We start from the raw sequence: 22,162 nt of genomic DNA, 5'->3' as shown, positions 1-22,162 counted from the left end.
TATACCTGCAGAACTCCTCCAATCAGGCCTTTATGGTAGAGTGGCCAGACGGAAGCCACTCCTCAGTAAAAAGCACACGACAGCCCGCTTGGAGTTTGCCAAAAGGCACATAAAAGATTTTCAGACCATGAGAAACAAGATTCTCTGGTCTGATGAAACCAAGATTGAACTCTTTGGTCTGAATGTCAAGCGTCACATCTGGAGGAAACCAGGCACCGCTCATCACTTGGCCAATACCATACCCACGGTGAAGCATGGTGGTGCCAGCATCATGCTGTGGGGATGTTTTTCAGCGGCAGGAACTGGGAAACTAGTCAGGATCGAGGGAAAGATGAACAGAGCAAAGTAAAGAGAGATCCTTGTTGAAAACATGCTCCAGAGTGTTCTGGACCTCAGACTGGGGTGGAGGTTCACCTTCCAACAGGACAACAACCCGAAGCACACAGCCAAAATAACACAGGAGTGGCTTTGTGACATGTCTGTGAATGTTCTTGAGTGGCCTAGCCAGAGCCCGGACTTGAACCCGATCGAACATCTCTGGAGGGACCTGAAAATAACTGTGCATCGACCCTCCCCATCCAATCTGACAGAGCTTGAGTGAATCTGCTGAGAAGAATGGGAGAAATGACCCAAATACAGGTGTGTCAAGCTTGTAGTCATACCCAAGAAGGCTTGAGGCTGTAATCGTTGCCAAAGGTGCCTCAACAAAATAATAAAGGATCTGAATACTTATGTAAATGTGATATTTGAGTTGGTTTTTTTTAATCACTTTGCAAACATTTCTAAACACCTGTTATTTTAGAATAAGTCTGTAACGTAACAAAATGTGGAAAAAGTGAAGTGTCTGAATACTTTCCGAATGCACTGTACAAAGTAAGGTGATTACCAAGTCAATTTACATCACCACAACAATTCAGTAAGACACTTCCTGAACCTGGTCACCTTCATGAGCAAGACATGTTTTCTGCATTTTAGCCCCACATTGATTCCAACAATATACCTATTGCCACATAGTGGTGGAGCCTGAAGAATGTGTCCAGTGCAATTCTGTATTACTCCTGCAGTGGATGATATACAAGTAAAATATTTGTGTTGTTTTACAATATTGGAGATATTTTGAGGAACAAGATTATTATTCAGGTTTTTTCACCATCACACTGTTCTTAACAAAAATACAGTTACACGTCTGGTATTCTGCCTAGCAAAAATCCCATAACGGTCGTTGTGCTTGATGCCCATTGTCACAACGACCGTTATCGGGGTTGGTGCCTCCGTAAGTTAAACCACGGAGGCCCCAAACCTCTAACGCTTTTCAGAAACCCAACGAGGTATCCTATGCTAGTTGCGATTTTTCGGCAAGTTAATTATATTTTCTTAATTTCCAATTTAATATATCAAAAACATCGTGGTGTTGAAATTGAAATGTTGAAATTTTTTGTAGCTCTCTGTCGAGTTTCAAAAAAGCGTTAAAATGTAAAATAATTAAGGTTTATAATGTAAAAATGATTAAAATGTAAAATAAGTAAGGATTACAATTTGGAGTAAATTTTATTTTATCTTATGGATTGTACAGGATAGGCAAAAATAAACTTTGTGGCTTCAGCCTATTCCTTTTTCGGTAATTGATTATGTGAACGTTGTGTGAAATGGATACAGTGTTGGTTCATATTCACACAGATTGTAAGGTTTTGTTCTTTTTAATGTATGACCGAAATAAACTATTCATTCGTTCATTCATTCATTCATTCATTCATTCATTCATTCATTCATTCATTCATTCAAGACCAGGGAGATGATATCTGCCATGGACTTGTTCCAGCAGCAGGTGAATTGCAGTGGCTCAAAGTTGTCTGGTATGCTGGAGTTGATGGGCACCATTACTAACGTTCTACGTATTTTGTGATGGTGGACAACAGTCATGAACGCTCACTACCTTGTTTCTCTTTGGCGCCGTGTGATAGTAGTTATTGTATAGCAGCTGGTTACCTCTGATCATTGCAAGGAGAGGTTGGTATGAATGGTAGACCTAGTTTCCTCTCCCTGCACTTTCATTACTTGTTTTTTTCACAGAACATAAAATATGGTTAACTTTGAAACCCCACGACTTGTGGATTTCACAAATTCTGATCAGATAAATGACCCATTAAATATTATGTGTTGGATGAAAGGGAGAGTTGGCCATCTTTAACATTCATCTTTAACATCCATCTTATGAATCATTTGAAGAAACTGGTACATCTCATTTAAGAGCCTCCGTAGCATACTTATAATGTCTGAGAACAGCGTAGGATTACCGGCCTAAAGTACAATGTACCTACCGCTATTTAACTGTCAAATTCAGCGTACTTAGGTTGGCACTATTCACATTGATGGCCTGCAGATGCAAGGGCTGCAAGGTCAGTGGAGTCGAGGAGGAGCTCAGATTTGCAGTGGAAATCTACTGAGTTATGGGAGTTGACTGGTCGATAAGAAAATGGGTGCTTAAGCTTGCTTGCCAAATTTATGATAAGAAAAGCCTGTAAGTGCCAAATGACATGGAACAACCTAATGACGTACAAGATTTGTACCAATATTCAGACAAGTTAATTTACATGACACATTTTTACCTTCTATGGTAGTAGAGTTCCTACACCTGTTCAACTTGCATGCGGTAACTGTTCCACTGTTATTTCCCTTGCTGTTTGCCTGTAAAGAAAGCAAAAAAGACACACAAATAATTCTACTCTTCAAGTTTGTTTAACAAGGATTTCTAAATCTGTGAAAAATTGTATAATTAAAAAGATTCAATATTGCTACTGACCCAAGTTAGTTCTATTAATTCTATAAGGTCGAGACCCTACTTCAGAATACTCAAAATAGATTATCGAGCCAATATTTCAATGTTTGTGAAGTTTTGCAGAGCTAAGTAAAATGACTTTGTTATAGACAATAGGTGAAGGAGTAGGCCATTCAGCCCTTTGAGTCAGCACCGCTATTCACTGTGATCATGGCTGATCATCCACAATCACAAAATGTTGTACCATTTCCTACTTTAAAACTGTTCAAAGGTAGTTTTTCAAATTTAAATCCATATAAACATGCTTTTCTTTATTATGCCATTCTCAAGCACAGGACAATCAAAATATTTTACAGCCAATTAGCAGAAGCTGTAGTTAGGTTTCTTGGCAGTGTCCAGGGTCTAGTGCACAGGTGAAGAAACAAGAGTTTGAATCTCACCATAACAATAATCGAATTTTAATTCAAGTAATGAAATAAAATTCAGGTTTAAAAAAATGTTTGTTTCAGTATCAGAAGCCTTGCAAATAAAATTGTTGTTAAAATGCACGTATTTAATCGTAATCTTGCCAATATCTTGCGAGCAGTCTTATCAACTAACTGCCGAGCTCCCACAACCGTGGCTGGCAACCTGCCATGAAACTAGCGCACCAAAAGAGGGGAGAAAATCTTTCTGGACTTTGACACCTGCATCCATAACCGCCCCCCCCCCCCCCCCCCTTACTGCCTCGCCGGTGCTGACCGGGCCGGTCTGGCTTTCGTGTGGTGTGGGAGGAATTCCAAACCTGCACCGTCTCGACATCTTCTGTGGCAAAAATCCAAGATGGCAGCACACGTCTCCTCCTGTCTCTAACTGTGTCTGTTTGTTTTACAAATATGATTTCAAGGAATGTTTAACCTAACCAAGTCCCTGGCTCTGCTGAGTCTGCTGTTAATTTTAATACCCCTGCTGAATTTGAATCTGACTGTGACTCTATTTATATGTTCTCTGTTGTTTTTTTAAAATTATTGTCTGAAACTGTGGAACTGTGCTGCTGCCTGTCTTGGCCAGGACTCTCTTGTAAAAGAGATTTTTAATCTCAATGAGACTTATCCTGGTTAAATAAAAAATAAATAAAAATAAAAAATATGCAAATTCATGATCACAATGTAGTTGACTGGCTCCCGTGTTCAGGAACAGGGAGTGATGCAACAGTAACTGCTGGCATTGCAGTGTAAAGTGTAGCTGCTTGCAGTGTAGCTGCTGCTGCTGGCGCCGACAATGGCTGCCACGGTGTACTGCTCCTTGCAGTTTTGTATGTGTTTGTTTGTTTGTGTCGTCTGTGAAAACCCTACAAAGATTACTTTCACAAGAGAGGTACTCATTAATATCGGACATACAGCACCTCCAAAACATCGTTCCGGATTTCTCTCACTCGCTGGATTATTTGGACATACTCGTCGGCGGGGCTGTGGCTACGTTCAAGATCTTGAGACGGAGGGGGCGCTGTGGGAAGTGCTCTGGAGCACTCACCCAACTCCGGCGATGAGGATCACGCACACCACTCACGAGCATATTCCTGGCAAACGTACGTTTCCTCAATAACAAAGTGGATGAACTGCAACTCCTGCGCCGGACAAACAAGGACTTCTCTCGAGCCGCTGCCCTGTGCTTCACCGAGACCTGGCTTTGTGAGTCGACCCCGGACAGCACGCTGCAACTGGCTGGCTCCAACTTCACAGAGCGGGCCGTGAAGTGGAGGCAGAGGGGAAATCAATGGCGGTGGAATATGCCTCTATGCCAATGGGACTGGCGCAGCGACATCACAGTACTGTCAAACTTCTGCTCTCCCAACCTAGAATCTTTCTTTATGAACTGCAAACCCTTCTACTGTCTGAGGAAATTCAACTCCTTTATTCTCGCTGGAGTTTACATCCCCCCCCCCCCCCCCCCATGCCTGCATATGTTAGGCGCAAACGCAACTCGCTGACCAGGTAATGAGGATAGAGAGTGACTTCCTGGACTCAACGGTCATTGGTTTGGGGTCTATAACAAAGCTAATCTCAGCTGTGACCTTCCAAAGTACGGACTTCAGGTTACCTGCCCCACCAGAGGGGAGAGAACACTTGACCACTGTTACACGTCAATCAAGAGCGCATATCACTCTGTTCCCCGGGCGGGTCTGGGCCTCTCTGATCATTGTCTAGTTCACCTTATTCCGACCTACAGGCAGAAAGTAAAATCTGCTAAGCCTGTGGTCAGAACAACGAAAAGGTGGACAAGAGAGGGCATTGAGAACCTACGATCCTGCTTTGACTGCATGGATTGGAATGTGTTCAGGGAAGCAACCTCGATGAGTATACAGACACTGTATCATCATATGTCAGCTTTTGTGAGGACAGTTGCATTCCAACTAGGACCCAGACCTGGTTCAACAACGGCAAGCCCTGGTTTACTGCAGAACTCAGACAGCTCCGACAGTCGAAAGAGGAAGCCTCCAGGAGCGGGGATGCAGACCTCTACAGGCAGGTAAGTACACACTGAGAAGAGGAATCAGAGCTGCCAAGGAAAAGTACTAGTGACTCTTCTTCAGTTTGGAAGGACTTGCAAGAAATCACCAGCTACAAGAGGAAAACCTCCCACTCTTTGGAAAATCGTCAGCTGACCAACGACCTGAATGAGTTCTACTGCAGGTTTGACAAGCAGAAACGTAACCCTTGTACCCCCTCCACCATCCCCAACCAACATAGCCAGACCCCAGTCTGCAAAGACTGGACCCTTCTACACCCACTCCTCCCCATTCACCACTTCACACCTACTTAAACCTTCATAGATGCTGAGTTTCTCCAGCACTTTTGTCTACCTTCGATTTTCCAGCATCTGCAGTTCCTTCTTAAATAATTAGAGCAAGACTCCAGTCTGAAAAGACTGGACCCTTTCCCACCCGAACCAACACTTCACACCCACTCACAGACTGACCCCAGTCTGCAAAGACTGGACATTTCCACACCCACTCCTCCCCAATCACCACTTCACACCTTCTTAAAGCAAGCATTACCCATCCCCTCCTTGCTGCACAACATCACTTCTCCATCATCAACAATAAAAATAGAGGAGGTGGAGAGGCTGTTCAGAAGACAGAAAAGCCGGAAATCTCCAGGACCGGACAATGTTTCCCCCTCAACTCTCAAGTTCTATGCCGAACAACTTGCATCGGTCTACACAGACATTTTCAACCAGTCCCTGCAAACCTGTACTGTCCCTGCCTGCTTCAAAATCCCCACTATTGTCCCTGTACCCAAAAAGGCAAGGATTACTGATCTTAATGAACGGTCGCACTGACCTCTGTCATCATGAAGACCCTTGAAAGGCTTGTGCTGGCCAAGCTGAAAAATATCATGAACCCTCTGCAGTTTGCATGTCGGCCCAATAGATCTGTGGACGACGCAGTCAACCTGGGCCTGCACTTCTTCATCCTCCAGCATCTACACAGATGCTGGAGGAACTGCTCCGGCGGGTAAGAAATGTTTTATTCCCGGAAGGGCCCTCCGCTCCGTTAATTGGGTGCTGACGGAGAAGCTGACGGCCGCGGCCAGTGCAGCTACTCGAAAAGCGGCCGCACAGTTACTGCCATGGAGGGTGGTCGAACGTGGAAAGTTGACGGGCATGGCCCGTGCAGCTACCGCTATTAAAGCTCCGAGAGGGAGCAGGCGGCTGTTGGAGAGAAAAAATCTGACGAGCGCGGTCGTACAGACACCTCCGGATTTTGGGGCTCCATGGGAGCAGGCGGCTGTTCGGAGCATCTGACGGGCGAGGCCTGTTCAGACACCTCCTTTGGAGCTCCGAAAGGGAGTCAGCCAGAGGCCTGAGGAAGCAACACCTGGTTCAGGGTTGCGTTAATTCCCTCCCCTAAGAAACTCTGTTGAGGCTCCGGAAGGGAGCAAGGCCAGACACGGAGTTACTTGCAGGCGCAACCTGTCTAGCGAGTAAAAAATAAATAAATATACAAACAAACAAATAAATTAAAAAGGGTGACTAATTAAATAAATAAATAAAATGGGAGAGGAAATGTGCTCCTGGCTCAGGAGACACTTACAGGCTGTGCCAGTCAGATGCCTGTGGAAGCAACACCTGGTTCAGGGTTGCATTATAATATCTCCCGCTCAGTAGAAGGGAAGCAGCACCTGGCTCAAGGTTGCATTATAATATTTCACACTCAGAAGAGGGGAGCGTTGGAGATTATTACATAGGTGACTCCAACTATGTAGATATCGATAAGGAATTCGAATCCCTTGAACTAAGGGGGAAATGCTTCATTTTAATCATATGAAGGAGCTACTGGCTCTTGTCACATATTTGCCATCCCTTTGAGGATAGGAGATTCACTGGTGAAAGATCTGGCTATGAGCATCAGGGATTTTACTTCTCATTAGCTAAGGAGGGGAATATGCTGGATACGGCTGGGAAATATGCCAGTCCAAATCACTGCCAGACTTTTGGATGTTCCATATGTCAATTTCATCAGTTGGGATATCTCAGTGATGATATGTAGGCAAATAATTATTTCAGTGAATCCAAAACCTTCTCACTGGAGTCTCACGGCCTTTTACAAAGTCAGTAGATGGGTCTCAACTCTCGGAAATGCAGAAAGTTGCATTAACACTTCTCTGTAATACACAGTGAGGGCTATTGCCTTCACAAAAATGCTATAAGGCATGAGATAATTCCCAAAATGGCTCCTTTTTACAGGGCCAGTAACGTGCCGCCTGCATAGTATCTCTTCAGAGAGGACTTGTGTAACAAGTTGAAGACTTGCAGGGGGAATTTAAGGCGGCCGCGGGGGTGGAGTACCATCATATGTGGGTAAAGCTCCAGTATTCCGGCGGGTTTTCTCGCCTGTATTCAAGGGGCAGGAAAAGCCGTTGAAGCTCCGGAAAGGAGCAGTCGGGAGTCACTAGCTGGCCCCGCAAGAGCAGCCTGTTGAACCAGGTTTGCAGTAATGGCAGGCGTGACCTGTCCAGTGAGCCCCGCTGAGGCTCTGAAGGAGCAGCTGGCCTAAGGAGCAGCCTGTCGATCTAGGCTGGGAGAAACTGGCAGCGCGATCTGCAGTCAGATCCAGTACAGGCTCAAAAAAAGGCAGACGGCCCGGAGGAGCAACCAGTCGAGGTAGGCTTGGAGTAATGGCAGGCTCGGCCTGTTCAGAGAGCTCCGCTAAGGCTCCGAAGGAGCAGAAGGGGCCGAAGGAGCGACCTGTCAAACCAGGCTGGGAGTAACTGGTAGGTGGTTTCAGTCAGAGGACTGCGGTGCAATTCCTGGTTCAGGGTTGCATTATGCTATTTTCCACTCTGAGGAAGGAGGCTGAGGATTTGTGGTGACTCTGAAGGTGAAGAGTTGACAGGGAACTCGTATTCCCACATCAAGTTGTTGCGCTTCAGCTCTAGTCATAAGGATCTGATCATATGTCATGAGTGGGAAAATAAACAAACAAATAAATAAATAAATAGGTACAACCTCCGTGGCAAGAGATGCCAACATTTCCGTCCGTATGGTCATTAGAGGAAACGATGGTTATCCAAGTGGAAACAGAGACATCTCACAAAGGATGAGTAGTCTGCCCAAGAACAAGAGGGGTTTATTTCTAATATTTTCTCAAGGTTGAAGAAAAGTGGAGCATGCCAAATCAGGTTAGGATTTGGCTAGTCTGATCATGTGTTTGGTTAACCAGTTTAAGATGGATAATTGTCTTTCAGCAATTTAGCTGATTCAGAGGATTTAGGGCCTCAATCGATCTTGGAAATGCATATTTTTCCATATCTATACACGAGAGGCATAGATATATCTGGTGTTTTGATGGCAAAGCCAGTGGTGGAAAGTTTAGGCTCTACCTAGGGGTTGTCTTCAGGCCTAGGCTATTTACAAAGATTCTAAAGCTAATGCTGCCCTACTCAGATCAAAAGGGCATAGTGTCATGGAGTTTATAGACAACATGCTTTTGTAGCTGATAAGACTCAGGGGTTTAATCAGCCTCTTACGATATTAAAGATGAGGCAACATGAATTTTAAAAGTGCCAATTTGGCCTACTCATTCAGGGTGTCCATTGTAAAAGGCGGCAGAAAGAAGCTCCTATTTTTTCGAAGTCACGAGTGATGGCTAGTTCAGCCTATTTCTCGTGCAGCTAGCTCTGCACGGTTGTATGGGAAGTTTGTGAAGAGGACACGTGAGCTACTTTTAAACAGAAGTAGCAGAGGTTTGTGTTTCTTTCAGGTTGGGCTTAGAGAAACGATTATGTTATAGCACAATTGACACTGCCTGTGCTGCTTTGTCATTCTCCCTAATACCATAAGTGGGACAATAAATGATTGATTATTCACCCACTGTTGACTAACTTTATGCAAGGTGTCTTTTATATGAACACTCTAAAGCCTAGACTCATAGTAGTGTGGAATGTGTATCAGTAAACTATTATGCAGATATTTATCTACTGTATTCCTAATGGGAGCAGTATCTTTTAAGTTGATTATGCTTTTAGCAACTGATTTCAGCACAAAGAACACAGTCTTTACTCAATCTCCGGCTCGGTCTCTGGGTCATAACTGACATGAGGGTAGCTTGTTATGGGAATCTCATAAAGCAAAATGGGCACGGCTGGGTACAATTTGGAGTTGACAGCATACCCACCAGAGCGGAGATTGGGGGTGTTATTATATATACAGGTACACTAAGCTTGGTAGTACCTATGAGATGAAGCATAGTTTCTACATTGTTTCAGGTTGGGGAAAAAATGGAGGCGGCGGGAGATTCAAATTAACAACGGTCCCTTACCGCGAATCGGCTTCAACTGCTTCAATTGCCGACTGCGGTTTATTTCCATCCCGGACGAGGTCTTGACCTACCACCTGACATGGGACCACTGGAGGGTCGCTCCGGTTGCGGTGATCTGTGGTGTTTTTTGGCCGTTTTCGGCCGTTGAACGATCGTCCCCCTGCGGCCTATATTGCTAGCTGCTAGCTGCTAGCCGCCAGAACCGCTAGAATCCCTGCCCGCTGCCCGTAGAGGACGCTGGCATTGACTGTTCGCCGCTTCTCCGCCCGCTGTCCCCCCCCCCCCCACGTCTGTTACCTACCTGTTACCTACCTGCCTGTCTGTTCCCTGCCTGTCTGTTCCCTCCTGTGCCTGTGCACCATCGATGCTTGACGCTGGACACCTCCCTGCACCAGTGAGGGAGCTGGATCCTCTCTGCACCCGCACCGCTGGACAACCTCTCTACACCTGCACTGCTGGACAACCTCTCTGCACCTGCACTGCTGGATACTCTCTGCACCCTCATCGCTGGACTACCTCTACACCTGCTCTGCTGGACAACCTATCTGCTCCCTCAATGCTGGACACCTCGCTGCATCTGCACTGCTGGTCAACCTCTTTGCTCCCTCACTGCTCGACACCTCGCTGCAACCGCTCTGCTGGACAACCTCTCTGCTCCCTCACCGCTGGATACTCTCTCCACCTGCACCGCTGGACACCTCTCTGCACCCTCACCATCATGCTCAAATATTCAACTCTACAAATGACTGGTTTCTTCAACAACCACATCCCATCCTGCATCCAAGTCATTAAACAGCTTAGACTTCTACGTCGACCCTGTTTCATCCAGAGGCTCTCGGCACAAGCTTGTTTACTTCAACCACGGACATTCCATTCCATCCATCTGCTCACTACCACGCTCTACCCCCCCTCAACTGCGTCACCCCCCACCCCAGCTGACCGCACGCACTGTCAACCGGGACAACCTCAGATCTCTCCAGCCTGCCCCCATCCCTCCACCCTCTCATAATGCCAACTTTGCCCTCCTCAACACCAGGTCGCTCAACAACAAAGCCCTTGCCCTCCATGAACTAATCCTTGACAAAACTCTGGACTTCCCTCTGCTCACTGAGACCTGGCAACAACCCAATGTCTTCGTCTCCCTCAATCAAGCATCCCCACGTGGATTTAATTACATTTCCAAACCCCGCCCCTCCCGCCATGGAGGTGGCCTCGCTGTTATTTTCAACCAGAATTTTCGGATCACTGAACTCACCTTCCCCCCAGTAGCATCATTTAAATTCCTCGCCTTCAAAACCCTTTCCTCCATGACAGTCATCCTCATTTACCGGCCACCTAAACCAAACCCCTCCTTCCTATCTGACTACACTGAACTCCTCACATTTGCCTCATCCCCCTCCCCACGTCTGCTGCTACTTGGTGACTTAAATATTCACATGGACTCCCCCACCTGCAAGCTCGCATCTGAATTCGCCTTTTTACTTGACAACTTCTCTCTCACTCAGCACGTCACCTTTCCCACCCATGACAAAGGTCGCATCCTTGACCTGGTCTGTTCCACAAATCAACCGGTACTCGACCTCCATCCATGCCTCTTCCCCCTCTCTGATCATAAGCTTATACGGTTCACCATCCCTTCTCCGACACCTCGCCCCCGCTTCCTCCGAGAAATCACCTTCCGTAATCTAAAATCCATTGATCCCCTCCATCTCTCTGACCTCCTCTCCACCACTCTCCCCCTGGAATCAGCCCCCATCTCACCTGATGATCTCACAAACCATCTCAACTCCACCTTGTCTACCTCCCTTAACACTATAGCCCCCCTCAGAACAAGAACCGTAACTTTCAACACATCTTCACCCTGGTACACACCTGCACTTCGTAAACTGAAACAGACTGGTCGCCGACTTGAACGACTCACAAAGAAATCATCTCTCACAGTCCACCTTGAAGCTTACAAACTCCACCTCACTGATTACAAAGATGCCCTCATTGCTGCAAAATCTGCCTACCTCTCCTCCATATTCACTGATCCCTGCCTAAACCACAGAACCCTCTTCTCCACAGTGGGCAACCTCCTCAAGCCTCGAACAAACACTCTCCGTACCTCTACTCCGGGTCTCTGCAACTCATTCCTCCACTTTTTCGCTGATAAAATCAGCACCATCTATCAATCTTTATCCCCTGTACCCGACTCCCCAGCATCTACTCCACCACCTACCAAGGCCCCTCCTTTCAACATCTCCACTGACCTCCTTACCCCTCCTCCACACTGCTTCCTCTCCCAGTTTGACCTGGTCACCCCTATTGAAATCTCCAAACTCATCAGCTCTTCCAAACCCACTACCTGCTCCCTCGACCCTCTCCCCAGCTCCCCTGCTGAAGTCCTGCCTCCCCGTTCTCTGCCCCTACCTCACTAATATCTTCAACTCCTCATTGTCCCAAGGAATTGTCCCCTCCGCTTTCAAAACTGCTGCTGTCACACCAATCTTAAAGAAACCTGGTCTTGATCCCTCCTCTCTCATTAACTATCGCCCAATCTCAAACCTCCCCTTTCTTTCAAAAACCCTGGAGCATATCGTTGCGTCGCAACTTCATTCCCACCTCCTTGCGTGTAACCTACTTGAACCTCTCCAATCTGGCTTTCGCCCCCTCCATAGCACAGAAACTGCTCTCCTCAAAGTCCTCAACGACCTCCTCACCTCTGCTGACACTGGTTCCCTCAACATCCTCATCCTCCTCGACCTGAGCGCAGCCTTCGATACAGTGAACCAGAACATCCTGCTCACCAGACTCAAAGACCTCAGCATTGAAGGCTCTGCACTCAGCTGGCTCCGTTCCTACCTTTCCAACAGATCCCACTTCATCTCTCTCCACAACCACACCTCTGCTACAGCCACAGTCACTCAAGGCGTTCCCCAAGGCTCCGTACTCGGCCCCCTCCTCTTCATCATCTACATCCTCCCCCTTGGTCAGATACTCCGCCACTTCAACCTGGACTTCCATTGTTACGCCGATGACACCCAGATCTACCTCGGCACCAAATCCCCCCACCCCCCCCCCCCCCCCCCTCTCCCATATCAACTCCTGATTGTCAGCTATAAAAACCTGGATGCAACATAACTTCCTCAAACTCAACAGCGATAAGACAGAATTCCTCCTCATAGGCTCCAAAGCCACACTCAGCAAAATCAATAATCCTCCCGACTGGACTATTGCAACTCACTTCTCCTTGGCATCAGCTCCACCTACATCAACCGACTCCAACTGGTCCAGAACACAGCCGCCCGACTCATCACCCACACCAAATCCTGGCATCACATCACTCCAGTCCTCAAACAACTTCACTGGCTTCCCATCTCCCACCGGATCACCTACAAAATCCTGATCCTCACCTACAAAGCCCTCCACCATCTGGCCCCCCCATTTCTCACTGACCTCCTCTCCCCCTACCAACCCTCACGGTCCCTCAGATCCACATCAGCTGGTCTCCTCTACATCCACAAGTCCAACCTCCGCAGTTTTGGGGACAGAGCCTTCTCCAGGGCAGCTCCCAGGCTCTGGAACTCCCTCCCCCAACTGATCCGCAATTCCGTGTCCCTCACCATCTTCCAGTCCAGCCTCAAGACCCATCTCTTCACCTCTGCCTATCCTTAGCCCCACGTCCCCCTCCCTTTTCATCTGTGCATTAATTGCCTCATATTGTGTTTTGAATTGTATTCTGTCTTTACTTTGTGTACTAGTCATGTCTCTACTATTTATTTCATTCCCCTTACATGTTTTTCCTCTACCTGCTAAATTTTTGTAAGGTGTCTTTGAGACTCTTGAAAGGCGCCCATAAATAAAATGTATTATTATTATTATTGTTATTTAATAGTTTTCTCAAGAGATTGCTGGTGCAGACCATCTCAACATGAATAGAGTGTAAGCAGCTATTAGTGGGTGTGAATTCAAATAATTAGATTCAAATAAAATAGATATTCCCATTTGATCATCTTCTTGCAACAGCAGGAGGCTTACATAGTACACTTTCAGAAACATAGAAAATAGGTGCATGAGTAGGCCATTCAGCCCTTCGAGTCTGCACCGCCATTCAATATGATCATGGCAGATCATCCAACTCAGTATCCTGTACCTGCCTTCTCTCCATACCCCCTGATCCCTTTAGCTACCAGGGCCACATCTAACTCCCTCTTAAATATAGCCAATGAACTGGCCTCAACTACCTATTGTGGCAGAGAATTCCACAGATTCACCACTCTCTGTGTGAAAAATGTTTTTCTCATCTTGGTCCTAATACTTCCCCCTTATCCTTAAACTCTGACCCCTTGTTCTGGACTTCCCCAGAAGTTATAAAATTTGGTTGAATATGCCTGGATGATTGCAGATAGAATTCTGAACAGTGTTGCATGAGTTATTGTCTAACTCAAAGCCAATTGGGACTGTGGTCCGATTAAGGGCAATGGCCATGTATGCAAGTTAGCATCATGTTGTTAATAACCCATGTCTTTTCTACCATTTATGGTTTATCTGTTTAAGTATTTCACACACAGATTGGTTTACTGCATGAAACCACAGAGCTTTGAAGGCTTCACGTAGTCACTCACATGTCTTCGATATAAAATAGAAAGATTAAACAAAAACTTACCATTTGAAGTTTGATCTTTATTTTATTAGAAGTTGAAGTGAGGGACTACGTGCCCTCCACTCCCAACCCTGAATCTCATAAAGATAATTCGGTAAGTCAACGGTTATTAATCTTTCATTAGTTTAAGTTTGTGCAAATGGTCTGTGGTTTCATACAGTTGCTCTGAAGATTGACGCGCATGCGGGCTGGTGGGCTCTTCACATAGTCCCTCACTTCAACTTCTCATAAAATAAAGATCAAACTTCAAACGGTAAGTTTTCGTTGAATCTTTCTATTTCAACATTCAGGTAGACTGGGAAAATCAAGTTGGTACTGGATCCCAAGAAAGGGAGTTTGTGGAGCGCCTCCATGATGGATTCTTAGAGCAGCTTGTACTGGAGCCTGCCAGAGAGAAGGCAATTCTGGATTTAGTGTTTTGTAATGAACCGAGTTTGATAAAAGAACTTGAGGTTAAGGAGCCATTCAGAGGTAGTGACCATAATATGGTAAGTTTTAATCTACAATTTGAGAAGGGGAAGGGTAAAACATTTTGTTCAGACCGAAAGGTCTGAATGACAAATAAAGGATCTAATCTAATCTAAATCAGAGGTGTCAGTATTACAGTTGAACAAAGGGGACTTTGGAGCCATGAGGGAACAACAATGGCAGGTATTTCTGGGAATGATACAGAAGATGCAGGATCAGTTAATTCCAAAGAGGAAGAAAAATTCCAAGGGGAGTAAAGGACAACCGTGGCTGACAACAAAAGTCAGGGACAGTATAAAAATAAAAGAGAAGTGCAACATAGCAAAGATAAGCGGGAAGCTAGAGGATTGAGTAACGCTTAAAGAGCAACAGAAGATATCTAAAAAGGCAATACAGGGAGTAAAAGATGTATGATAGTATGCTAGCCAATAATATAAAGGAGGATAGTAAAAGCTTCTTTAGGTATGTGCAGAGGGAAAAATTAGTGAAGACCAAAGTTGGACCCTTGAAGACTGAAAAAGGTGAATTTATTATGAGGAACAAGGAAATGGCAGATGTTGAACAGGTACTTTGGATCCGTCTTCACTAAGGAGAACACAAATAATCTTCCTGATGTACTAGTGGCCAGAGGATCTGGGGTGGCGGAGGAACTGAAGGAAATCCACATTAGGTAGGAAATGGTGTTGGGTAGACTGATGGGACTGAAGGCTGATAAATCCCAGGGCCTGATGGTTTGCATCCCAGGGTACTTAAGGAAGTGGCTCTAGAAATTGTGGACGCATTGGTGATCATTTTCCAATGTTCTATAGATTCAGGATCAGTTCCTGTGGATTGGAGGGTAGCTAATGTTATCCCACTTTTTAAGAAAGGCGGGAGAGAGAAAACAGGGAATTATAGACCAGTTAGCCTGACATCGGTGGTGGGAAAGATGCTGAGTCTTCATAAAAGATGAAATAGCGGCACATTTGGATAGAGGTAACAGGATCGGTCCAAGTCAGCATGGATTTACGAAGGAGAATTCATGCTTGACTAATCCTCTGGAATATTTTGAGGATTTAACTAGGAAAATGAACAAGGGAAAGCCAGTGGATGTAGTGTACCTGGACTTTCAGAAAGCATTTGATAAGATCCCACATAGGAGATTAGTGGGCAAAATTAGGGCACATGGTATTGGGAGTAGAGTGCTGACATGGATAAAAAATTGGTTGGCAGACAGGAAACAAAGAGTAGGGATCAACGGGTCCCTTTCAGAATGGCCGGCAGTGACTAGTGGGGTACCGCAATGATCGGTGCTAAGACCACAGCTATTTACAATATACATCAATGATTTAGATGAAGGGATTCAAAGTAACATTAGCAAATTTGCAGATAACACAAAGCTGGGTGGTAGTGTGAACTGTGAGGAGGATTCTGTGAGAATGCAGGGTGACTTGAACAGGTTGGGTGAGTGGGCAGATGTATGGCAGGTGCATGACAGATGCAGTTTAATGTGGATAAATGTGAGGTTATCTACTTTCGTAGCAAAAACTGGAAGGCAGATTATTATCTAAATGGTGTCAAGTTGGGAAAAGGGGAAGTACAATGGGATCTGGGGATCCTTGTTCATCAGTCAATGAAAGTAAGCATGCAGGTACAGCAGGCAGTGAAGAAAGCGAAATACATTTTGGCCTTCATAACAAGAGGAGTTGAGTATAGGAGCAAAGCGGTCCATCCGCAGTTGCACAGGGCCCTAGCGAGACCACACCTGGAGTATTGTGTGCAGTTTTGGTCTCCAAATTTGAGACCGGACATTCTTGCTATTGCGTAGGTTCACAAGGTTAATTCCTGGGATGGCGGGACTGTCATGTGCTGAGAGAATAGAGCGACTGGGCTTGTATACTCTGGAATTTAGAAGGATGAGAGGGTTCTTATTGAAACATATAAGATTATTAAGGGTTTGGACACCCTAGAGGCTGGAAACATGTTCCCAATGTTGGGGGAGTCCAGACCCAGGGGCCACAGTTCAAGAATAAGGAGTAAGCCATTTAGAACGGACATGAGGAAACACTTTTTCACACAGAGAGCTGTGAGTCTGTGGAATTCTCTGCTCTGAAGTGCGGTGAAGGCCGGTTCGCTGGATATTTTCAAGAGAGAGCTAGATAGGGCTCTTAAAGATAGTGGAGTCAGGGGATATGGGGAGAAGGCAGGAACGGGATACTGATTATGGATGGTCAGCCATGATCACATTGAATGGTGGTGCTGGCTCGAAGGGCCGAATGGCCTACTCCTGCACCTATTGGCTTTTGACTGCAGATGGTTTGACTGACCCGACTGCGGGAGAACAAAGAGGAGAAGATTGAACTTTATTGCCTTCCTTCACAGTGTGCAATGTGGAATCCACTGTGATGGACGTTTATGTTAACATTTATGTGGTTGTGTGTCTTGTTGCTTTTCAGTTAATATGGTTGTATGGTAACTCAAATTTCACTCTTACTTAACTGGTACATGTGACAATAAACTGATCATGAAACCTTGAAAACGGGGAACTATAAAACTTATTGGGAAAATGTTGGAATACATTATTGAAGAGGTAATAGCAATACATATAGATACTTGTAAGTATGAAACGTGGTTTTATGATGGGGACGTTCTTGACAAATTTGCTACAATTCTTTATGGGTGCAACAAATTGGATTGATAAAGGCAAAAACAATAATTTTTAGTTTGGGATTTACAGAAGATAGATTCTGTAAGATGTATAAAATGTCACTTAGGCTGAGAAAAGGAAGTTTTTTCCTCACATGGTTGCATTTCTATACTTGAAAGGTGCGTGGACGAGATTTATTAAACTCATTTAAGATTGAGATGGATTTTTAAACTATGGAGAAAATAAAGATTATGATAGTCATACAGGAAAATTGTAGGTGCCAAAAATTAGATCAGACATCAGGTTGCTGAATGGCAAAACTGACTCCAGGAGCTGTATGGCTTGCTCTTTCTCTCCGATGTCATTTTCATATCAGTTTTGTTTTAAACCTCAGTTAAAATATTTTCTCTTTCTGTCCCAAGGCCACATAAACTGATCTACCATGAACAAGGAGCGGTATTATAATTCTGAATCGATCTAGACACTTTCCTTGAGGTTTGCATCCTTCAAGTGCTTTAGTAAAAAACCTTCCTCAGCTATGTATAACGTAATACAAAACCAGTACCTGTGCTGCTAGCAGAGGAACAAGGGATGCATCTGCTCGCTCCTCTGTGATGCAAGTCCTTGGTTTCTCAACCCAGGGGGCACGATTCTCCAGAATCATCAATTCTATCTGCTTTTTGGATAACCGAGGAGGACTCGTAGGTGCAAAGGACGGCGGCAAACTGGTTTTAGCTGCTGATTTAGCTGGTGTCGAGGATTCCTTTGTATTGTTTGCAGACTTCTGCTCTTTGCTATCCGAGACAGGTCCCAACGTCATCTGAATCTGCTTGGTGTTTTTGGAAACAGAGCCAACAGAAATGGATTGCGGAGAAACCGAAGTTCGAGTGAATGTGCGAGACCCTCTACAGTCATCTTGGGGTGACTGAGATTTTAATACACTATCCAACGTGTGGACGTAACTGGAACTTTTGGGAGGCATTTGATATACAAGTTTTGATGCTTTGTTCACGCACAGAGCAGCACTCTGTTGAGCAATTTTCTCTTCATTTTCCAGGTATTCATCTGATTTGTCACTTGAGAAATCAGAAGTATTTTTTAAGGAGTACTCTGGTTTTGCACCTGGAACAGATCACAAAACAATATTAATCAATTCATTTTTTAGTGCACCATACAAACAAATTATCATCAATTGAAGTCTATACATAACTAAAACTCTGATCTTGTGCTCTTCCGGGTTTTTCTATTTGTACAAGAATGGTAAGAGATAGCGCTACAATGTTTCATCAGCTCATTCACCGTTCTCCTGTGCTGCGAGTGCAACAAGTTTCGTTCTGATTGGTAGTATATTGTAAAAGTTAGCGAGGTTTAAAAATCGTGAAATCAGAGCGTGCACAGATCGATCTCCTCTCCTGCCAGTCAGCACCTCGCGGGTTGGTTTCTTCTCCTGTCATTCCCCAAGACGGTCGCCCCTTCCTGCTCCATCGCGTCTTTACTGGAGTTGAGGATGGCCGGCAGAGGTCTCCAATCGGACACAATTTTCGGATGGACCGGAAGCGGCCCGGCGCGGAGTCGAAGGTGTCGCCAAACGGAAAGCGGAAAGTCTGATCCAGGCGGAGAACGTCCAGTGCCCGCTGTGAATCCGAAACGCACCGCCATTGCAACGCCCCACAGCTCCAGCCCCTTCTCTCCCATGGCTCTTCCCCCATCTTTTCTCCGTGCTCTCCCCCCACCACCCCCCCCCCCACACACGCCGGGCGGCCGTAGCTATTGGTGCTTCCGGGCCGAGCCGAGCTGAGGATCTGAGGTCTGGCTCTAAGGGTGCCGATGGCTGATGCTCCTCCGGGGCACGCAAGAAGGGAGAGGAGGGGAGTAGGGAAGGGAGAGGAGCTATGGATTGACTGAGGGTAGGGAAAAGGAGAGGTGAGGGAGGGTTTGGGGAAGGGGAGGAGTAGAAGGAAAAGAAGAGGGAGGAGGTGAGATGGGAGAGTGGGGGATGAGGGGGGGATAGAGGGACAGGAGGGGGGAGTAGAGGAGGGGGGAGTGGGGAAGGTAGGGAGTGGGGAATAGAGAGGAGGGAAGTGGGAGATGTGAGGGGGAGTGGGGAAGGTAGGGAGTGGGGAATAGAGAGGAGGGCAGTGGGGGGTGAGGAGGGATAGTGGGGGGATAGGGGGAGGTGAGGAGTGGTGAAGGTGGGTTATAGAGGGACAGGAGGGGGGTAGGGAGGGGAGAGGAGTTATGGAGGGAGGAAGTGACTGAGGGTAGGTGAAACAAGAGGTAGAGAGAGGTGAAGAAGGGATTGGGGAGGGGAGGAGAAGAGGGAGGGTGAAGAGGAGGGGGCGAGAGTGCTAGGGATGAGGGGAGATGAGCTGCTCCTGTGCATTTGGGAGCTATGGATGAGTGGTGGAATATTGCGTTGAGGGACCAAGTCTCCTGCATGACTGGGATCCAACGGGTACCGCAGTCTAATATAACATTAAAACTGTTCCCTTACTGCTTCACAACTAATTTTTGGCAAATGTGGAATTTGCTAACATGCCTAATGCTACATACTCGGCAAAATAGCTCTCGGAAAGCTTTGCCTTTGGTTGAAGACAAACAGTGCAAATTAAAATGTAAATTAGGTTCTTCATGCTATCATATATATCTGCAGGTTCTTAGCTTAAAGGATGCAGCAACACAACCCAACAAGAGACTAAGGGCCAATAAGTAAATTTCGCAATTCCTTTTTTACCCCATTAGGTTGACATGGAGGATGAGAGGTATAGAGGTGAGGAGAGAAATGAAAGGGGCGAAAGGGACAGGGTAGTCAGTAGCTGAAGTCCTTTAAAAGCAGAATTGAGAGGAACACAATGATAGTTTTCAAATTTGTTGAAACAATGTTAAAATGTCGTCATGGAGCACATTCATTTTCAAAGACCATTCACCAACAGAAAAAAAAAGTATTTGGGATAAGGTGACCAGCCCCACTGGGTTAAGAATTGAAAGTTTACTCAACTATACAATGTCACTGGAGTGCAGCTATTTTTAAACTTACTTGTTTGATTCTGCTTGGAAATAGAAGATCCTGAATGTTGTCGCTTCCCACCCTTCAACCTTGGAAATAGTAGACCCTGAAGTTTTTGCTTCCAACCCTTCAACTTGGTGAAATCATTTGTTTTTCCTGTTCTTGAAACAAAGGAAACTTCTTCTGTGGAATATTCAAATGTTATTTTTAAACATTTAATTTAAAGACCATCTCTACAAATCTTTATTGCAGAACAATTTCAATTCTTCAGATAATGCATCTGCAACAATTACATAAAATTTGAAGATGAAAAAGGTAAAGTTTTAAAATAAACATCATTGCTAATACATTTATCAGTAATTTTAAAAACTTGGTTTGAAACAATTGCTGTTAGGGCCAAGCAATTCCCTGAGAAGCATATTCAGTCTGTAAATGTAGGTAAAGAGACAATTATTTTGCACTCCTTTCAAGAATTGTTTTGCACTCCTTTATCTGAGCAAGGAAAACAAAATAAAGAGTGTGAATCACTGGACTGAGAATCCTAGATTTTCAGCTAAATCTGCAGTAAAATGGTATGTCTTGGCTAGAATAGAGAACAAAGTATTATGTTTACATATTCTGTCATGCTGCTGCAAGTAAGAATTTAATTGATCTATCTGGGACAGTACCCTTGACTCTTGAACTAGCACATTGGAACAAACCATTCAATGTCAAACATTCACCTTTTTCACGCAATGGGTGCGTAATAACTATGGGGTCTACATGACTAAGGTCCTCAAGCAGCTGCTCTTCCAGCTGTTCAATTGTCTCCTCTTTTTTCTCCTCAATTTTCTCCTCTTCACTTTCTTGAGGATCTGCTAAAAAATGAAAAGTACATAACACAATATGCATGATTATAGATGGGGGGAAAAGAAAATCTAAAAACAGTTCTGAGGTATTTAACTTTGGGAGATAAAAGGTCTGGGGAAAATATACAATTAATGGCATGACCCGAAACAGCATTGATGTACAGAGGGATTTTGGGATCCAAATCCAAAACTCCTGAAAGTGGCAACGCAAGTATATAGATGTAAAAACACATATGATATGGTTGCGTTCATAGGTTGGGGCAATGAGTACAAAGGAAGTCATGATGCAGCTTTATAAGACTTTGGTTAGGCCGCATTTGGAGTACCGCGTGCAGTTCTGGTTGCCCCTTTACAGGAAGGATGTGGAGGCTTGCAGAGGACATTTAGTAGAATGATCACTGGATTTGTGGGTAGACAAAAAATGCTGGAGAAACTCAGTGGGTGAGGCAGGATCTATGGAGAAAACGAGTAGGCAGCCTTTTGGGTCGAGAACCTTCTTCAGACCTGAAATGTCAACTACTCCTTTTCTCCATGGATGCTACCTCACCCGCTGATTTTCTCCAGCATTTTTTGTCTACTTTTGATTTTTCCAGCATCTGCAGTTCCTTCTTAAACACTGGATTAGGGGGTATTAGCTCTAAGGAGAGGTTGGACATACTTGGATTGTTTCTCTGGAATACCACAGGTTGCAGGGAGATATGATTAGAAAAGAGGGTTACATAGAGTAGAGTAGTTCTTCTTAAACTATTTCTGTGTCATTCACCCTAGTGTCTTTATCACAAAATTGCATTCACCCTCGACTAAATTTTCTTATGTTTTTTGGTAATTTTCATCTTATTCTCCCTTGTGTATAATTTTATATATAAATTATTTTGTCCCATGAGCAAAAAACATAAATTAAGTGTTTATTTTATTCAACTTTTCAAACATCCTAAAAATATGTAAAGAAAACTAGGAGTGAAAAATAAGTTTAATTGTCACTGGAGTTGG

At 45.0% G+C, this 22,162-nt stretch overlaps 1 protein-coding gene across 2 annotated transcripts in view; it reads right to left on the bottom strand.

Annotated features, from left to right (window-relative positions):
- LOC116976744 overlaps positions 1-22,162 on the bottom strand; it is a 187,830-nt gene that overhangs the window by 97,935 nt on the left and 67,733 nt on the right. For both annotated transcript variants that reach the window (XM_033026638.1, XM_033026639.1), the window contains exons 9-12: positions 21,047-21,181; positions 20,355-20,507; positions 17,883-18,439; positions 2,607-2,685 (exon numbers count right to left, since the gene is read on the bottom strand). In XM_033026638.1, the coding sequence (XP_032882529.1) occupies positions 2,607-2,685; positions 17,883-18,439; positions 20,355-20,507; positions 21,047-21,181 (924 nt within the window). The remainder of the gene's footprint in view (positions 1-2,606; positions 2,686-17,882; positions 18,440-20,354; positions 20,508-21,046; positions 21,182-22,162) is intronic.

Source organism: Amblyraja radiata, chromosome 9, assembly GCF_010909765.2.
Source record: "Amblyraja radiata isolate CabotCenter1 chromosome 9, sAmbRad1.1.pri, whole genome shotgun sequence".
Lineage (NCBI taxonomy): Eukaryota > Metazoa > Chordata > Chondrichthyes > Rajiformes > Rajidae > Amblyraja > Amblyraja radiata.
This window is presented reverse-complemented; position numbering and strand designations above follow the sequence as displayed.